This window comes from Symphalangus syndactylus, chromosome 17 (assembly GCF_028878055.3).
Source record: "Symphalangus syndactylus isolate Jambi chromosome 17, NHGRI_mSymSyn1-v2.1_pri, whole genome shotgun sequence".
NCBI lineage: Eukaryota > Metazoa > Chordata > Mammalia > Primates > Hylobatidae > Symphalangus > Symphalangus syndactylus.
In genome coordinates, this window is record NC_072439.2 from 35,645,403 (window position 1) to 35,663,109 (window position 17,707).

Genomic DNA, 17,707 nt, shown 5'->3' on the forward strand with positions numbered 1-17,707 from the left:
TCCCAGGATGCCGCGGTGAGGCCGCCGTCACGGACGCCCTCTTCCCCGCCCTCCTTGCGCGCAGCCTTCTGGGATGTATAGTCCTAGATCCGAGCGCGCGGCGGCAAAAGAGCGCAGAAGAACCACAAACCCAGAAGCCCTCGCGCCCACTCTTCTCCCACCCCCTCCAGAAGTCGGAGTGCTGTTTTTGTTGTTGGTGAAAAGGTGAGGGGAACAGCTGATCCGACTGTTGGGTAAGAAACTTGGCCTAATTGGGGGCGATCTTATGGGAGGAGAGGGTCACCCCACTTTCCAGTTTAGGGAAGGATAACGTAAGGGAACTGTCGAAGGGGGATACAGGAGCGTTTGGGTTTTAACGCTTTCCGTACTGGAAAAGCCACCCCCGCTGTTTGGGGAGATCTTGGTTTCAAGGGGACTCTGATTGGGGGGGGCGCTCCCTCGTCGTCCTCTCTTTCTTCTCAATACGTCTCTATAAAGCTGATCCCTTTAGGGGAGCTGAAATCTGCTTATTCTTTCCCAGGCAAGACGTGTCCCCTACACGTCTTCTCTCTCTCCCCTACGCAAATCCAAAGGCCTTTACGACGCTGAATCCCTGGGGAGGAAGGGGGACCTTCCAAGTTGTAGAAAGTCAGGGAACTCTAGAGCCCTACAGAGTAGGGGGTGGGACACCCGCTCTCCGCCCCCAATGTGAACATCTGAATCAGGCTACACACCTACATCTTAGGTGCCCAGAACTTTCTTTCGGACATGAAGAATGTTTACAGCTGTTACGGATTTTCTTTGTGGGGTGTGTTTTAGGGTTCTCCAGGTATATCTTTGGGGACAACTTACCCCCACCCTTAGAAAGCTGGAAGAATTGCATTTGGAGAAAACATGGACTAGTTTCAACCGGGAATTTTTCAGAGAGATGAACATAAAAAAAAAAAACTTTTTGTTCTACCTATTTGGGGGGCAGAAGCTGCCCCTTTTTGTGTTGCTGGCTCACCTTTATCCACTGAGTTTCTGTTTTCTTTTAAAGCTCCTGTCCCCTGGACTTCAGCCTGGTGTGGGTTTGTGATGTTTGGGGGCGTGCATATGACTAGTGGCAATGGCTGGTTGGACATGTCAGCTGTGAGTGACACAGGAAGTAGATTAGTGGGCTGGAAAGGAGTGATGAATAAGAGGGCCATCTCACAGCCCTGGACTGAGGAGTTCTCTTGATCGTTATTATTGTTATCTGTCCTCACCCCACCCTCATATTTTCCAAATAACTCTCTCCAGCTAACTTGGAACACCCCTTCCTCTCAACCCCATCCTATAGTGTGTCTCCAGCTACCAATACAAACAGATGGAAGGATGGAGGCTGAGGGGAGCAGAGAGAAAATGAGGAGAGAAATACTAAAGTGAAACTAGTAGGTTTCTAGTCCTGCTGCAGGCACAGTCTGGAGAGAAGAATGTTAGGTTTTTTTTGAAATATCTCCCCTTTCCTCAACGTTAAATATACATTTCCACTTCTTGGGGCCCCTTACTTTCCACTTTCTAGTCTGTTCCCTGCCCCGGGGTGGGGCTTTCCTGGCTCCAGGCCCCCACATTCCATCTCCCCACCCGCACCACGTTCCTGCTAAGCGCCTCACTCCACCCTTGAAGTTGCCGCCTCCAGAATTCTTGACTTTCTGGAATAATAAGTCGAGGGACAGAACCTGTCTTTCCTTATATCCTCCCCTTCCCTTTGTCTCTTGGATGCCAGCAGAAGCTTTCTGCTTCCCTAGAATTCATGGGGGTAGGCAGCTCAGAGAGATGAAAAGAGCTGAGAGCTCAGGAGCCTAAGGATTTGGGCTGTCAGTTCCCCCCGACCCCCAGCCATATTCTAGCTCTGAAAGCTCAACCATTCCTTTCAGAGATTAGTTGCTGCTTTCTGATATCATAACTCATTCCTAGATACAGCTGGGTCAACAAGCTTAGGAGTAGTTAAGGACACCTCTCTCAATAAGAGGGCCCCACACCTCAGTTGGATTTTGAATTCAAGAGCCAGGATGTGTGGGAGATGGGATGGAGAAATGGAGGCTGTCGACCAAGTCTCAGTATCCCAGGCTCTGTCCCCCTCAGTGTCCTTTTGGGAGCAAAATTAGAGAAGTCTGAACCCTCAGAAGGGTCTATGAGCCAGAGCGGGTACAGTGTGAGACAGGATGGGGACGGACTTGGAAGGCCAGACCTACATCAAAAATGTCCCATAACCCTCAGGGACTAGAAACCAGGTATGCCTTATCTCCAGGTTTAGTGGCAGGGGCTGTGAGTGTGTGGTGCTGGAACTGTGGGGGGAAGGAGGTGAACTGGAGAGACTTTAGGATATCAACCCTTTCTTTCATAGGAAGACGGATATCTCAAGGCCAGAATGGAAGAATCACCACTAAGCCGGGCACCATCCCGTGGTGGAGTCAACTTTCTGAATGTAGCCCGGACCTACATCCCCAACACCAAGGTGGAATGTCACTACACCCTTCCCCCAGGCACCATGCCCAGTGCCAGTGACTGGATTGGCATCTTCAAGGTATCTCTGGAACCCCTTTTGGCTTAGGTTTATGGACTGTGGGTTGGTTGGAATAAGGGGAATGATTGGGCTCTTGAATTCTCAACCTCATGTTGATAGAGAAGAAGAGAGAAAGATGTCACAGATGACAGAGGCCATCTGTATAACCAAAGCACATATTTTCTCCATCTTAGCCTTGTTCTTTACTGACACATTAGTGTCCCTCCACTTTCCCTTTCTCTTGTCATTGTTGCCACTGTAGCTCCATCCTGCCCCCCTTATTCAAGCCCTCAGCCCTTTCTTCCATCTGTAGAAGGTAGTTCCATGACCATACCTTTCTCCAACCTTGGGCTTTCACAGGTGGAGGCTGCCTGTGTTCGGGATTACCACACATTTGTGTGGTCTTCCGTGCCTGAAAGTACAACTGATGGTTCCCCCATTCACACCAGTGTCCAGTTCCAAGGTACAAGGGAAGATGGAAAATTGGGAGAGAGGAGCCAAGGCAGTAGAGGTTTGAAAGAAGGTAGTGGGCTCAGAAACATTAGAAGTTAGGCACAAAGGACAAGGAAAAATAAACGAAAATAAATATAATGAGAATATATCCAACAGGGCTCAGCAGATAGAGAATCATGGGATTATCGCAGAATCAGGGACATAGAAACAGAAGGAACTTCACAGGGCATCTAGTCCCATGTCCTACTCAAAGAACGAAAAATGGGGGGACGGGGGGTAAGGAAGAGGGGGAGGTAGCATTATGTGGTGAGAAGAGGGAAAGACCTGGGTTCAAATCCCACCTCTAACACTTACAAGCTGTTTGGCCTTGGGCAAATTACATAACCTCCCTGTGTCTGTTATCTTAACAGTAAAAGGGGATGCCTGGCTTATAGGGACATTACAAGGATTTAAAAATGAAAGCTGTAGGCCAGGTGTGGTGACTCCAGCACTTTGGGAGGCCAAGGTGGGTGGATCACTTGAGGTCAGGAATTCAGGACCAGCCTGGCCGACATGGCAAAACCCCGTCTCTACTAAAAATACAAAAAAATTAGCCAGGCATGGTGGTGCATGCCTGTAGTCCCAGCTACTCACGAGGCTGAGGCAGGAGAATCTCTTGAACCTGGGAGGCGGAGGTGGCAACGAGCCAAGATCGCACCACTGCACTCCAGCCTGGGCGACAGAGCAAGACTCTGTCTCAAGATAAAATAAAATAAAAAGTGTTACCACAGTGTCTGGTACATGGTAGGCACTCACTACATGGTAACTAGCATGATTATGATAGAGGGGGAGTGGGTTTGGGAAAGAAAGGAAGGAGAGGGACAGGCAGAAAGGAGGGAGAAGAGTATCCTAGGAAAAGAAATGGCCTGTGGGAGGTGGAGAAGAGAAGAAACAGTATATGGAACACTGAGCAAGGGGCTAGAGCCAAGGACAGTGGATCACTGGGGTCCTGGGTCCATTCTTCTTCCCACAGCCAGCTACCTGCCCAAACCAGGAGCTCAGCTCTACCAGTTCCGATATGTGAACCGCCAGGGCCGGGTGTGTGGGCAGAGCCCTCCTTTCCAGTTCCGAGAGCCAAGGCCCATGGATGAACTGGTGACTCTGGAGGAGGCTGATGGGGGCTCTGACATCCTGCTGGTTGTCCCCAAGGCAACTGTGTTACAGGTGAGAAAAGAGCAACAGAGTTATTCCCAGGCAAGGGAGTGGGAGACAGCATTGCAAGAGGACCCTTCCTACCTTACCCTCCCCTCATCTGTGGCCTCAACTAAAGATCTCACTGAAAGTTAGACAAAGTCCTGCCTCCAGGAGAGTCTCAGTCTAACATAGACATACACGAACATGTAAGGCAGGAAAGGAGACCACCCACAGGCCAGTGTAACTCAGGATTTCATAAGAACTTTTGCAGCCTTCCTTCTCCACGCACTACATCCTGCCCTATGCCCTAGAGGAAGATCAAAGGGTGGAGAGAGGCTACTCCAGGGAACATTCAGAGAAAGGGGAGCACAAGACCTGCTTCCAGGACAAGTGGGGAGTGAGAGCAGATAGGCAAGGCCCCAGACCTGTACTATCCAATACCAAAGGCTCTTAACTATATATGGCTCTTGAGCACTTCAAATGCAATTAATCCAAACTGAGATGTACTATAAGGGTAAAATATATTCCAGATTTTGAAGACTTAGTATTTTTTAAAGAGAATGTAAAAGACTTCAATAATTTTTATTTTGACTACTTGTTGAAATGATACTGTTTGGGGTTTTTGTGTTTGTTTTTTGGGTTTTTTTTTTCTTTTCTTTTCTTTTCTTTTCTTTTCTTTTTTTTTGAGACAGCCTTGCTCTGTCACCCAGGAAGATGTTTATATCTCACGTAAGTGAAAGATGTGTGAGCTCCTACTCTCTGTTGCGTTTTCACAATCATGATTCTCATTTGAGCCTTACAACAATTCAGACTAAGGGATCATGTTACAGATGAGGACACAGAGACTTAGAGAAGTTAAGAAGCTTGTTCAAAATCACTAGCTAGCTGGGTGTAGTGGCATGTGTCTGTAGTCCCAGCTACTGGGGGAGACACTGAGGTGGAAGGATTGCTTGAGGCCAGGAGTTTGAGGTATGGTATGCTATGGTTGCATCTATGGCTAGCCACTGCACTCCAGCCTGGGCAACATAGTGAGACCCTATCTTTAAAAAAAATCACATAGCTAGTAAAAATTGCATTGAAGATTTGAACCCAAGTCTGTCCAACTCCAGAGCAGATAGGGTAAAATTAGGGGAGCCGTCCCTTGTGTCTGTGTTCATTGACTTGTGCCACACGAGGGATTCCTGCAATTGCTGGGTGAGGAAAGGGCCAGGCCTAGGGTGGGGTGAGGTAAGAGAGATGGGCAATTCAGAGTGCCATGAGCTGGTGCGTCTGCCTGGGTGGTGGACGGGATTCGGTAGCACACTGAGCATCCCCTTCCTCACCTCTTTATAACCCAAAGCTATGTAACTTCCCAACCCCAAAGTGCACCTGGAGAGTGGTGAGGATGGGACCTTAGAAGGGGTACTCCACCAGCACACTCCCCTTCTCCTTCTGCTGCCTGTAGAACCAGCTCGATGAGAGCCAGCAAGAACGGAATGACCTGATGCAGCTGAAGCTGCAGCTGGAGGGACAGGTGACAGAGCTGAGGAGCCGAGTGCAGGAGCTCGAGAGGGCTCTGGCAACTGCCAGGCAGGAGCACACGGAGCTGATGGAACAGTACAAGGTGGGAGCTGGGCCAGGTAGGGGACAGGGCCTGGCTGCTCACCCAGCGTCCAAAATCTGAACCCAGTGAAGAGGGTGAAGGAGAGATATTAGTGGGCTTTCACAGTGGTTCTGGCATCAAGGAAATAGGTTTAAGGGGTAATGGGTGGGATTAAACTTGATGTGACAAGAGACATGTTCCAAACTTGTAATGAGACTCAGTTCTTTGAACATAGGAGTGCTGGGGTAAGGTGGAGGTGGCCACGTTGATAGGTAAGGGAATGTTCCCTTACAGTTTCTTTTTCAAGGAAGGCAATGTGATAGCCAGGTGGGAGCAGTCATACCCTGGTGTGCTCTTCCTAAGGCTTTGTTCCACCACTTGAGAGATGAGTCCCAATCTCCCTTTTCTTCTGGGGGAAACTTAATTTCAGGGGATTTCCCGGTCCCATGGGGAGATCACAGAAGAGAGGGACATCCTGAGCCGGCAACAGGGAGACCATGTGGCACGCATCCTGGAGCTAGAGGATGACATCCAGACCATCAGTGAGAAAGTGCTGACGAAGGAAGTGGAGCTGGACAGGTGAGGGGAGTCCACTGACCCCATCACTTCCTCTCCCTTCCATGACCCCCACACTCCAGCCCCCTCTCTCAGGCAAGCAGACCTGCTGTGTGCCTCACACGCTTTCTCTTTCCCTCTCACCCTCACTCAAGCTAGTTACTGGGGATACCCTTTTCTGCCAAGCTCTCTACCATCTGTCCAAATGCTCTTCTGTATTCCTCTGCTTCAGAAATAATCATAGTTACCACTTATTGTACAGCAAAAGCTGAGCAACAGCTAGGAGTGGAGGATTTGGAAGAAGAGAATGGATGGAAGTCAGTGCAAGATAAGAGAGGATGGATTTCAGATTTGGCCACAGGAAAGATAAGATCAGATTGTGTTCTTACTATTATAACTGGTGATCCAGGAATGTTATGGAATCTCTGCCCTGGAAAAAAAGATACAAATCATAGACTCTTAGCACTGGGATTGTAAGATATGTGTGAGGGTATGTAAGAGGTCACCCTCAGGAGGCAGCCTCTTTAACATTTGACAGCTGTCATTTCTGTATCTCTTGTATTGAGCCAAACTCTACTCTCCTATAACTTACCAGGGGGTCCCGAGACCTCTGGAGCCACATAGAATAAATTTCTTTCTTCTTCCAGAAAATTGTTTTCTCTACCAAGTAGTGTAAATATTGACTACCACCTCCCGTGTCCATCCTTCAAATTTTCACCAGTTTAAACACTCTAGTTCCTTATTTCATTAAATGACATAATTATGTTTCATTTAGTACTGGTAGGTGTGATATTTTAAAAAACTGTTTAAAAGAAAGAGGCATTCTATCCAACGCCCAAAGTAGTAAGTGAGTTCATCTGAGAGGCTTCTTCAGGATATGTTAGTCTCGCCCTAGGGAGATATTAGATGTCAACATTCTAAGTCATAGGTTAGAAAAGCAGTGGTCAGATTGAGCATCTGTAAAAGATTAGGGGCTGTCTAGACCAGGGGTCAACAACTATGGCCCACAAGCCAAATCTAGCCTGCCACCTGTTGTATAACCCACAGGTAAGAATAGTTTTTACATCTTTTAATGGTTAAGAACAAATTAAAAGAAGAATATTTTGTGACATGTGAAAGTTGTATGAACTTCAAATCTGTGTTCAAGTTTTATTGAAACATCATGCTCATTCATTTACATATTGTCAATGGATGGTCCTGCACTACAATGGCAGAGTTGAGTAGATGCCACAGAGACCACATGGACTGCAAAGCATAAAATCTTTACTATCAGGCCCTTTACAGAAAGAGTCTGCCAACTTCTGGTCTGGATCAAAAGTTTATAATCAATAATGACTGCCCTTGTCTCAAAAAGACTAGATTCTAGTCTCTTGATTGAATGAAAACAATGGGAGCCATCAGCAAAACATTCCTTAAAATATTACACAAAAAGATAAGAAAAACGATTTCTGTCTAAATTGTTCTCTAGAACCTGGAATCTTGGTTTCCTGGGGCTTAGAACTGGATCAGCTGGCTTGGGGATTTATGCATCCCAGAGTGAAATGGAGCTCTGGGCCTAGAGCAGCAGCAGCAGAGCACAAGACAGAGGCCTGAGTCCATTCCTTCTCTGGGTGGAGCAGATTGTCTGACATGTCATCCCACCAATCACAGGCTTAGAGACACAGTGAAGGCCCTGACTCGGGAACAAGAGAAGCTCCTTGGGCAACTGAAAGAAGTACAAGCAGACAAGGAGCAAAGCGAGGTAAGGGGCTCAGAGTTGATTTGCTTTCCCCATTGTCCAGCCAGTGTTTGATTCCCTCTCGGGAGCCGGACACCAAAGGGAATAAAAATGTAAAGAAGACATTGTGTGCACTCTACTAGGGAACATAAGACATATACCCCAATCAGGATTAGTCAGAGTGGAAAAGTGACATATAAGGGTGTCACAAGAGAAATCTTTTTTTTGTTTGTTTTTCGGAGACAGAGTCTCACTTTGTCTCCTATGCTGAAGTGTGGTGGTATGATCTCAGCTCAGTGCAACCTCTGCCTCCCGGGTTCAAGCAACTCTCATGTCTCAGTTACCTGAGCAGCGGGGATTACAGGCACGTGCCACCATGCCCAGCTAACTTTTGTATTTTTAGTACAGATAGGGTTTCACCATGTTGGGCAGGCTGGTCTTCAACTCTTGACCTCAAGTGATCCACCCACCTCAGCTTCCCAAATTGCTGGGATTACAGGTGTGAGCCACTGCGCCTGGCCTCAAGAGAAATCTAATAAAGTATCGTGGAGCTCCAGGGAGGTGTATGAGTGCACATCTTGTTAGAGACATTAGAAAAGTCTTTTTAAAAGGGGTGTGGAGGCCAGGGACAGTGGCTCATGCCTGTAATCCCAGCACTTTGGGAGGCTGAGGCAGGCGGATGCCCTGAGGTCGGGAGTTCAAGACCAGCCTGGCTAACATGGTGAAACCCCCTCTCTACTAAAAGTACAAAAATTAGCCAGGTGTGGTGTCAGGTGCCTGTAATCCCAGCTACTCTGGAGGCTGAGGCAGGAGAATCACTTGAACCCTGGAGGCAGAAATTGCAGTGAGCCTAGATCACACTACGGCTCTCCAGCCTGGGCAACAGAGTAAGACTCTGTCTCAAAAAAAAAAAAGGGAGGGCCATGGCTGGGCATGGTAGCTCACACCTGTGATCATAACACTTTGGGAGGCCGAGGCAGGAGGATTGTTCAAGCCCAGGAGTTCAAAACCAGCCTGGGCAATGTAGTGAGACCCCATCTCTACAAAAAATTTTAAAAATTAGCCAGGCATGGTGGCATGCACCTGTAGTCCCAGCTACTCAGGAAACAGGTGGAAGGATTGCTGGAGCCCAGGAGGTCAAGGCTGCAGTGTGCTATGATTGCACCCCTGCACTCTAGCCTGGGTGACAGAGCAAGATTCTGTCTCAGAAAAAAAAGGGTGGGGTGTGGGGCATGTAGTTTCAAACTTTTTAGCAGAACCCTTTCCTCTCCTCCCACCAATACAGTTTTTAATCTTTTGTGGAGTCTCACTGAATAAACAAAAACAATGTTTTATTACTATAAATTTATTTTTATAAATTTGAATGTATAACCTTTACTTAAAAGGTAATGAAAGCAATTAGGTAATTTTGAGGCATACCAAACTTTGAAATGAGAGGCTATCGATGACTGTTCTGTCAGCCTCAGCAACTAATGTATTTCTGTATTTTATTTTGGTTGTACAATATCAAGAACACCTTGAGTCACACACAAGTAGGTGCAAATAACAATTTTTAAACTGTCCACCTTGCAACTCAGTTTACTCTTCAATTCAATAGAAAATACAATAGAAACTATTCTGAGCTTTGCACAAAAATGAATTAACCTGGAAACATATGTCAATTGGTGATCTCCAGTGTGTTAACTTGTGATTTTATGGGTTTTATTTGTTTTGTTTGTTTGTTTTGAGACGGAGTTTCATCTTGTTGCCCAGGCTGGAGTGCAGTGGCGCGATCTCAGCTCACTGCAACCTCTGCCTTCCGGGTTCAAGTGATTCTTCTGTCTCAGCCTCCTGAGTAGCTGGGATTACAGGCACCCGCCACCACGCCCAGCTAATTTTTTGTATTTTTAGTAGAGATGGGGTTTCGCCATGTTGGCCAGGCTGGTCTCAAACTTCTGACCTCAGGTGATCCGCCCGCCTCAGCCTCCCAAATCATGCCAAGATTGCAGGCGTGAGCCACTGCACCTGGCCTTGTGTGTTTTTTTTTTTTTTAACATAATTGTTAATAATTTAGAAGACATTCAAATCAAATATCTGCAGAACTCCTAAATCCCTTCTTCAGTACCCTGGGTTTATGTGGAAGATCGTTAAAAAACCCTTTGCTCAGCAGTAGAATAGGTAGAATTTGAGTAGACAGAGATGAGCGTGAGGCTATTCTAGGAATAGAGAAAGACATGAGCAAAGGCTTAAAGGCCAGAACACTCAGGGCAGTTGAATGTGCAGGTGAAGTGTTTGAGATAAGGCCTAGGTTAGACTGTGGAGGATCTTGAGCTTCATTTTTATTCCACAAGCAGTGAAAGGCTTTGATGATTTTTCAAGCAGGGGTGACATGTACTGTACTTATGGCCAGGTGTAGTGGCCCACGCCTGTAATCCCAACATTTTGGGAGGCAAAGGCAGGAGGATCCCTCGAGCTCAGGAGTTCAAGACAAGCCTGGGCAACATAGTGAGACCCTGTCTCGTCTCTACAAAAAAATACAAAAATTAGGCAGACCACACCTATATGGTGGCACACACCTATAATCCCAGCTACTGGGGAGGCTGAGTTGAGACAATTGCTTGAGCCCAGGAGTTGGAGGCTGCAGTGAGCCGTGACCGTGCTACTTCACTCCAGTCTTGGTGACAGAGCCAGACCCTATCTCTAAAAAAGAAAATAACTGTATTTAAAGAATCAGAACTGTACCTAAAGAAGAATAATCTGATTCCCTTGTGGAGAATGAGCTAGTTATGAAGTTTTTCAGTAGTCCAAGCAAGAAATGACCAGAGTCTGAGATAATGTGGTTGTGGTGGTAATAGAGAAGGGGAAATGACTGTGACCAGGATGGAGAAGCAATAGGTTTTCCTGTGGGCTGCTAGGGAGAAGACAGAGCCAAGCATGGCACCAAGGGCACCAGGTTACTCCATCCTGAGTAACGTGGGGCTAATTGGTATCCTGGACGGAAATAAGAGTAGGAAAGACTGGGATGGGGTGGGAGGTAAACTGTCGAGTTTAAGGGGCCTGTGGGGCATGAAGACTGAGTTTTGATTTAAGAGAAAGTATGGAGTAGCAGAAATGGTACATGGAATGCCTACATGGAAGACCCGAGGCTGTGATGCTGGATACCTCAGTTTGGGAGCTGGAGACTGGATATGCAGGATTGAGTTATTTGAGCTGAGAACCCAAGAAGGGCTGGCAATAGCTGAAGGCTTGAGCGTGTGTTAAATCTGAGAAGTGGAACCTTGACCTCTCTCATCACAATGGTTCACCTCCCAAGCCACCCCAACACACATACCCCTTTCCTTACCTGCTTTCCACTTCCCTCAGGCTGAGCTCCAAGTGGCACAACAGGAGAACCATCGCTTAAATTTGGACCTGAAGGAAGCCAAGAGCTGGCAAGAGGAGCAGAGTGCTCAGGCCCAGCGACTGAAAGACAAGGTGGCCCAGATGAAGGACACCCTAGGCCAGGCCCAGCAGCGGGTGGTGAGTAAGGCCCCTTGGCAACAGGAAACGGGAAATTCCAAGGGCAAGTTGTAGAAAAGCCTGAGTGTCTAAAGAGAAGGGGAGAGACATGGCTAAAGACTAAATAACACAACCACGAGTCCTAATGCAGTGGAGTGAAGGGAGCCTGGTTACCTCCCCGGCTGACAAATGATTCACTGGGAACTCTGATCTCCATCTCCTCCTTTCTCCTGAGGCTGAGCTGGAGCCCTTGAAGGAGCAGCTTCGAGGGGCCCAGGAGCTTGCAGCCTCAAGCCAGCAGAAAGCCACCCTTCTTGGGGAGGAGTTGGCCAGCGCAGCAGCAGCCAGGGACCGCACCATAGCCGAACTACACCGCAGCCGCCTGGAAGTGGCTGAAGTTAACGGCAGGCTGGCTGAGCTCGGTTTGCATTTGAAGGAAGAAAAATGCCAATGGAGCAAGGAGCGGGCAGGGCTGCTGCAGAGTGTGGAGGTAGAGGGATGGGGGGCACCTGGCAATCTGATGGCCACTGCCCCCACCTCTGTGGGGACTCCTACATGTGGTCAGACCCTCTGGGAGGAGAGAAGAGGGGTTGAGAACCTTAGAGGACTCGGGTGGAGAGGGGCTTTGAGGGAGGTACACTTTACTTTCTAGGCATGACCCATCCCTAACCGGGGTATCCCAATCCTGATCACCAGAGTACCTTCCTTGGAACAGAAACATTTTCTGTCCTAGACCCCAGGCCCTGCCATAATGCCCATTCCTAATCAAGCAGCACCTGCCGTCATGTCCTGTCCTTCATTCAGAGGGTATAGGAAATGAAGGCAAAAAGGGGAAAGTGCTCTAAAAATGATGCTTTAAATAAAGGAAAGGACACAGTAAGGGATGGTGCTGTTGACAGTGGTGTTCCTTTTTCTTCCCCCTCCACTCTCCCGTTTTCCTTCTTGGCTATCTCCCAGGCAGAGAAGGACAAGATCCTGAAGCTGAGTGCAGAGATACTTCGATTGGAGAAGGCAGTTCAGGAGGAGAGGACCCAAAACCAAGTGTTCAAGACTGAGCTGGCCCGGGAAAAGGATTCTAGCCTGGTGAGGCACCCAGCCGCCAAGGGTCCTGTCCTATGGCCTCCTGAGGCATCCATACCCCTTCTCTCTGTCTTGGGTACGGGCTCAGAAGTGCTGGGTGTCCACTTACATGTTGGGTGGCATTTCACTTGCACACGCAAGCCCTCGCTGGTTTGAAATGTGCATTTTTTTCTGCTCTCAGGGCACGCATCTGGGCCCAGTAGAGGTGACTTAGGAGAATTATAGAGTGGCCCCCCCAGCCTAGAGGAAGTCATCCAGGTCCCCACTCGAGAGGCAGAGACTAAGACTTAGAAAACTGAGTCTCTGTGGCCCAAGACAAAGTACTCGTGGAGGAAGAGTGTTGGGAATTCCTGTGTGTGTGTGTCAGAGCAGGGAAGAAGCAGAGACATGGGGAGACCTGGTTCTAGATTGCTGGTCCTGGTCCTAGAGTCCAGGTTCTTGGAGGTACATTCTAGGCTCCAGATTCCATTGGGCCCTCTTCCCTCAGGTACAGTTGTCAGAAAGTAAGCGGGAGCTGACAGAGCTGCGGTCAGCCCTGCGTGTGCTCCAGAAGGAAAAGGAGCAGTTACAGGAGGAGAAGCAGGTGAGCACCCATAACCCAGGCCCCGTGGATGCCACAGGTGAGGACTTGAGGGCTAGAAACTTTGTAAACTCCCGTCATCTCTTGGCTTAGAAACTGTTCTCTCCAAGAGGGCCCATACCCTGGCTTCTCTTATTAGCCGACTTGGCAGGACAGGGGATGATCTCTGGGAGAAGAGAGGGATGTAAGTGGTGAAGCAGGGGTGCTGGGGGAAGTGTCTGCCTGAAGTTGCCCCAATCTTTGCTGAAGGCATCTAATCCTGAGGAGCTAAGAGTTCTTGGGTGCAGAGAATGGCTCTGCAGGCTAGCAAGGTTGGCACCTTCCCATTCTCTAGCACCTGCCTTTTTCCTTCCCAATTCCAGGAATTGCTAGAGTACATGAGAAAGCTAGAGGCCCGCCTGGAGAAGGTGGCAGATGAGAAGTGGAATGAGGATGCCACCACAGAGGATGAGGAGGCCGCTGCGGGGCTGAGTCCGTATAGCCCCAATCTTGAAACACCTCTTCCCCACTCTACCTCCCACTGTTGAGGAAGGCTCCACGTAACCTTGCTGGGAGCTGCCTTTGCCTTCAATGTGTTTTGCCTTTTCTTTCCCAGACCCTGGCCCCTGTTTAGTCTAATGATACCCCTCATCCAGAGGAGACAGCTGGTCCAACTTCTCACAACACATCCTTTTTTCTTCTCTGCCTGCTTCATTTCCTACAGGCTGCCCGGCAGCTCTGACAGACTCAGAGGACGAGTCCCCAGAAGACATGAGGCTCCCATCCTATGGCCTTTGTGAGCGTGGAGACCCAGGCTCCTCTCCTGCTGGGCCTCGAGAGGCTTCTCCCCTTGTTGTCATCAGTCAGCCGGCTCCCATTTCTCCTCACCTCTCTGGGCCAGCTGAGGACAGTAGCTCTGACTCGGTGAGCAGTGGAGGAGCCTGCGCAGAAGCAGTAAGGAGGGGTAGGGCCAAACCCAAGTGTCCCAGCCTGGAGTGCAGCACGATCTTGGCTCACTGCAGCCTCTGCCTCCTGGGCTGAAGCGATCCTTCCACCTCAGTCTCCCAAGAGTAGCTGGGACCACAGGCAGGCACCCCCGGCTAATTAGAGAAGGAATCTTAGCCATACAGGGCTCTCTTTTTCCCAGGGGAGAGGAGGCAGGCCCAGCCTCTCTTCAATGCCACACCAGTAGATACCATCCCAAAACCCAGACCAGCCCAGTAGCCTCACTGCTTCTCCCCCACACTCATTCTCTTATTATTCACCAGTCCCTCAAAACACCTCTCCTGCCTCACTCTTCCTAAGCCCCTCAGGTCACTGTCCTAGCCTTGGCTGCTCTTCCCATACCTGTCCCAATGTGCTGCTCCCCCATCTTGGGACACCACCCAAAAGCCCAACCCTGTCTCTTCGGCATCCAGGAGGCTGAAGATGAGAAGTCAGTCCTGATGGCAGCTGTGCAGAGTGGGGGTGAGGAGGCCAACTTGCTGCTTCCTGAACTGGGCAGTGCCTTCTATGACGTGGCCAGGTGAGTTCAACCAGCAAGGCCAGGAGGGAGGTGGGAGGAGGTCAGAGGGAAAGGGCATCCGTGTGGACAGTCACCAGGCCCTGCTCCCAACCCCTGCCCTTCTTGGCCTCAGCCAAGAAAAGGAGATACAGGTATGGTTAACAAGGAAAATGACTCACTGCTCCAAATCCCAGATGCCGTCAGGTAATCCCTACCCCTATCTTATCAATGCACTCAGAGGTCCTGCCTTTAACTGGCTTCTATGTTGTTCTAGCACCATCTTCTGCAGAGCCCAAATTGCCCTGCTTCCCCTCTCTCCTGCCTCTACCCCTTCCCCAACCACCAGGTAGGTACCTAGGATCCTCTGGGGAGGAAGGGAGGTGACCACGGGCCCCAGGGATAGGAGCAGAGAGAAGACTGGGATCCAGCATCCATCTGGCTACAACTGAAATGCTTTCCCTCTTCCCTGACTTCCCTGGGTGACCCTTAGGGAAGGGAACCTACAGAGGTGGGGGTTTCAGCTATCAGATTGTCCACTTCTACCTTCCCTTTTATTCCCAGGTTCAAGGGGGCAGGTACAGGGAAGAGAGATTTGATCATCTAGTCCCAGTTTTGCCTGGATGTGAGATGGGCTCAGGGCAGGGAGGCGATGCTGTCATCCTTCTTGGCTGGAGCAGGAAGATGAAGGATGATGTCAGACTCATTTTCAGCCTCATTAGGCAGCAGACGGAGATGGAGGGAGGAGAGCAGGAGGTTGGGGGATGGGCTCTGCACTGCAGAGACCAGCAGGGGCTAAAGAAGAGAGGACATGGGGAACTGGAAAAATAAGCCTTCCAGGATTGTGGGGAGAAAGACGCTGTGGGAGAGGCCAGGATGCTGCATTAGGCACAGGGCAACCTGGGAACCCAGGCACATGGGTCCTGCTCTCCGAAGTCTGCAAGTCAAGAAGCGAACAGAGCACGCCGACCCTCTCCCTTTCCCCTCTGTCTCTCTTAGTGGCTTTACAGTGGGTCCCCTGTCAGAAACCAGCACTGGGGGCCCTGCCACCCCCACATGGAAGGAGTGTCCTATCTGTAAGGAGCGCTTTCCTGCTGAGAGTGACAAGGATGCCCTGGAGGACCACATGGATGGACACTTCTTTTTCAGCACCCAGGACCCCTTCACCTTTGAGTGATCTTACGCCCTCGTACATGCACAAATACACACTCATGCACACACACACACACACACACACACACGCGCGCGCGCATACACTTAGGTTTCATGCGCATTTTCTAGCACACTGGGCTCCATGATACTCTGTTCCCTAAGAACCGCTTCTGTGTGCCCTGTTTTCATCCCAAGATTTCTCACTTCATCCTCTCCTACCTGGCTCTTTTGTCCCAGGGAGGAGTCCTGTTCGGAAGCAGTGGCTGAATTTACCCCCTGAAAGTGGTTTTGGAGGAACCGGGATGGAGGAGGCCTTCCCCTGTGGGAATAGAATCGTTCACTCCTAGCCCTGGTTGTTTCTGATACACAGCCACTGCACACACACACTCACACTCACACTCCCTTGTCTGATGCCCCAAAGCCAATTCCTGGGGCACCCTACCCTCTCTTATTTGAGGTTTCTGTTTGTTTACCTGAGTTTTCTCTGGGGCCTGCGTAGAGGCAGCAGCATGGACATCACGGCCTCTCAGGTCCCTTTTGGTTTTCAGCTTCATTGGTTCTTCTTTCTGTTCCCCCATTGCCTTCTGTGCCCCACCCCAGCCTTTTCCATAACCTTAGGTATTCAGTTTGGAGGGGTTTTTTGTATTTTTGAGGATTCCTGTATTCTGTATCCTGTCCTCGCATCTCCTCACATGGAAAGAAATAATGTATTTGTGCCTTCTGTGAGGGATGGGGGGAACAAGTGGTCCCAGGTATCCCCATTTCCAAGCCCCCGCTCCCTTTCCAGGTCCCCCCACAGCAATAAAAGCTTTCCCCTGATATCCATCCCTTTGTAGTTTGAACAAATATATTTATATGATATATATGACTGTTGTCACAAAATGTGTTCTTATCATGAGGTGTGACTGGAACACAGGGCCCAGACCTCCGGCTCTTAGACCCTGGTGGAGGGAGGAGGGAAAGAGGGGACGCATCCCTGCCTCATGGCAGGGGATGCCGGGCAGTTGCTGTCCTATCATGCCTCCTGGTGTGCTGGCCATGAGTGGGTTGTCTCAAGCGGGAGTCTGGCTTGGATAATGCAGCAGTTGGGGAGGGAGCAAACTCATGGGTCCCTGTCACTTCTACTCAGGGTTTAGTCCCAGGGTGGACGCGTGCCGTGGAAAAGTGGGACAAGTTTCCCACTGCACAGACCTTCACCTTTCATAGCAGCCATCACTGTACCTTATGCCAAAGGGCAGGCTTTATTCCTGTCAAGAGTGTACACCTTTGAGTATCTAGTTAGTAAAAAATACCCTAAGCCTCATACCTCTAAAGGCGATTTTATATTCCTCCTGTTTCTGTTTCTGTTTCTCTGTTGCCATCCCCTCATACCTGTATGCACACTCTGACTCAACAGTCACAAAAACACATTCATCCACTCTAACCAGCTTCACGGGCTAGGCAGACACATACACAGCATCGTAAAGCATTTGTTAAGGACCTGCACGCTCACCAAGGCTCTCAGCAATGCCCTACACAAGCACATGCCTACAACCCCCTTGTCCTCCAACCCAATAGCTCCCTTCTCAGCTGCCCTCCACTCCCTTCAGGGCCCCTGTGTGGACCACCCCCACCATTCCCTGTCTCCATTCACCTGAAATGCTCCTGTCCACCCCCTTTCCAGCCCCACCTGGATGACATCTTACATCCTTCCTTCTTCCCTCACATCTCCGTCTCCTAGCAACCCCATCTCGTTCCCTGAATCCCTTCCAAGGAAATTAGAGATAATGGATCTCTCCTCTCTCCATCTCAACCCCTCTTTATTGATCCTCCTTTAATGAAAGTTAATTATAACAATGATTTAATTAATAGAATCCCTCTCTTCCTTTATTGCTTCCCGTATTAAGACTATTAATAAATACGAGCTGGGCTGACAGAGGCATCCATCACCCACCTGGGATTCCCCCCATCCC

General features: G+C 49.4%; 1 protein-coding gene across 3 annotated transcripts; it reads left to right on the plus strand.

Moving 5' to 3' along the window:
- Nucleotides 1-82: 82 nt before the first annotated feature.
- Nucleotides 83-16,620, plus strand: CALCOCO1 (calcium binding and coiled-coil domain 1). 3 transcript variants are annotated; one of them, XM_063621466.1, is made up of 17 exons: nucleotides 108-233; nucleotides 1,301-1,391; nucleotides 2,348-2,527; nucleotides 2,867-2,969; nucleotides 3,972-4,162; nucleotides 5,577-5,735; nucleotides 6,145-6,293; nucleotides 7,920-8,010; nucleotides 11,329-11,484; nucleotides 11,699-11,953; nucleotides 12,421-12,546; nucleotides 13,031-13,126; nucleotides 13,486-13,594; nucleotides 13,827-14,026; nucleotides 14,521-14,627; nucleotides 14,881-14,952; nucleotides 15,603-16,620. In XM_063621466.1, the coding sequence occupies exons 3-17, from the start codon at nucleotides 2,372-2,374 to the stop codon at nucleotides 15,778-15,780; spliced, it is 2,148 nt and encodes a 715-aa protein (XP_063477536.1). In that variant the 5' UTR covers nucleotides 108-233; nucleotides 1,301-1,391; nucleotides 2,348-2,371; the 3' UTR covers nucleotides 15,781-16,620. The 3 variants fall into 3 exon arrangements, with proteins under 3 accessions (XP_055104214.1, XP_063477537.1, XP_063477536.1); XM_055248239.2 differs by lacking the exons at nucleotides 1,301-1,391; nucleotides 14,881-14,952 and having other exon boundaries at nucleotides 83-233; XM_063621467.1 differs by lacking the exons at nucleotides 1,301-1,391; nucleotides 14,881-14,952 and having other exon boundaries at nucleotides 83-233; nucleotides 14,524-14,627.
- The last annotated feature ends 1,087 nt before the right edge of the window (nucleotides 16,621-17,707 follow it).

What these genes read in the sequence shown, in the direction of transcription:
- CALCOCO1 (XM_063621466.1), top strand. Translation starts at nt 2,372, where the DNA reads ATGGAAGAATCACCACTAAGCCGGGCACCATCCCGTGGTGGAGTCAAC. An exon ending in CACCAGTGTCCAGTTCCAAG is followed by an intron (nt 2,970 to 3,971) that starts GTACAAGGGAAG and finishes TTCTTCCCACAG; the next exon opens with CCAGCTACCTGCCCAAACCA. An exon ending in GGCTGCTGCAGAGTGTGGAG is followed by an intron (nt 11,954 to 12,420) that starts GTAGAGGGATGG and finishes GCTATCTCCCAG; the next exon opens with GCAGAGAAGGACAAGATCCT.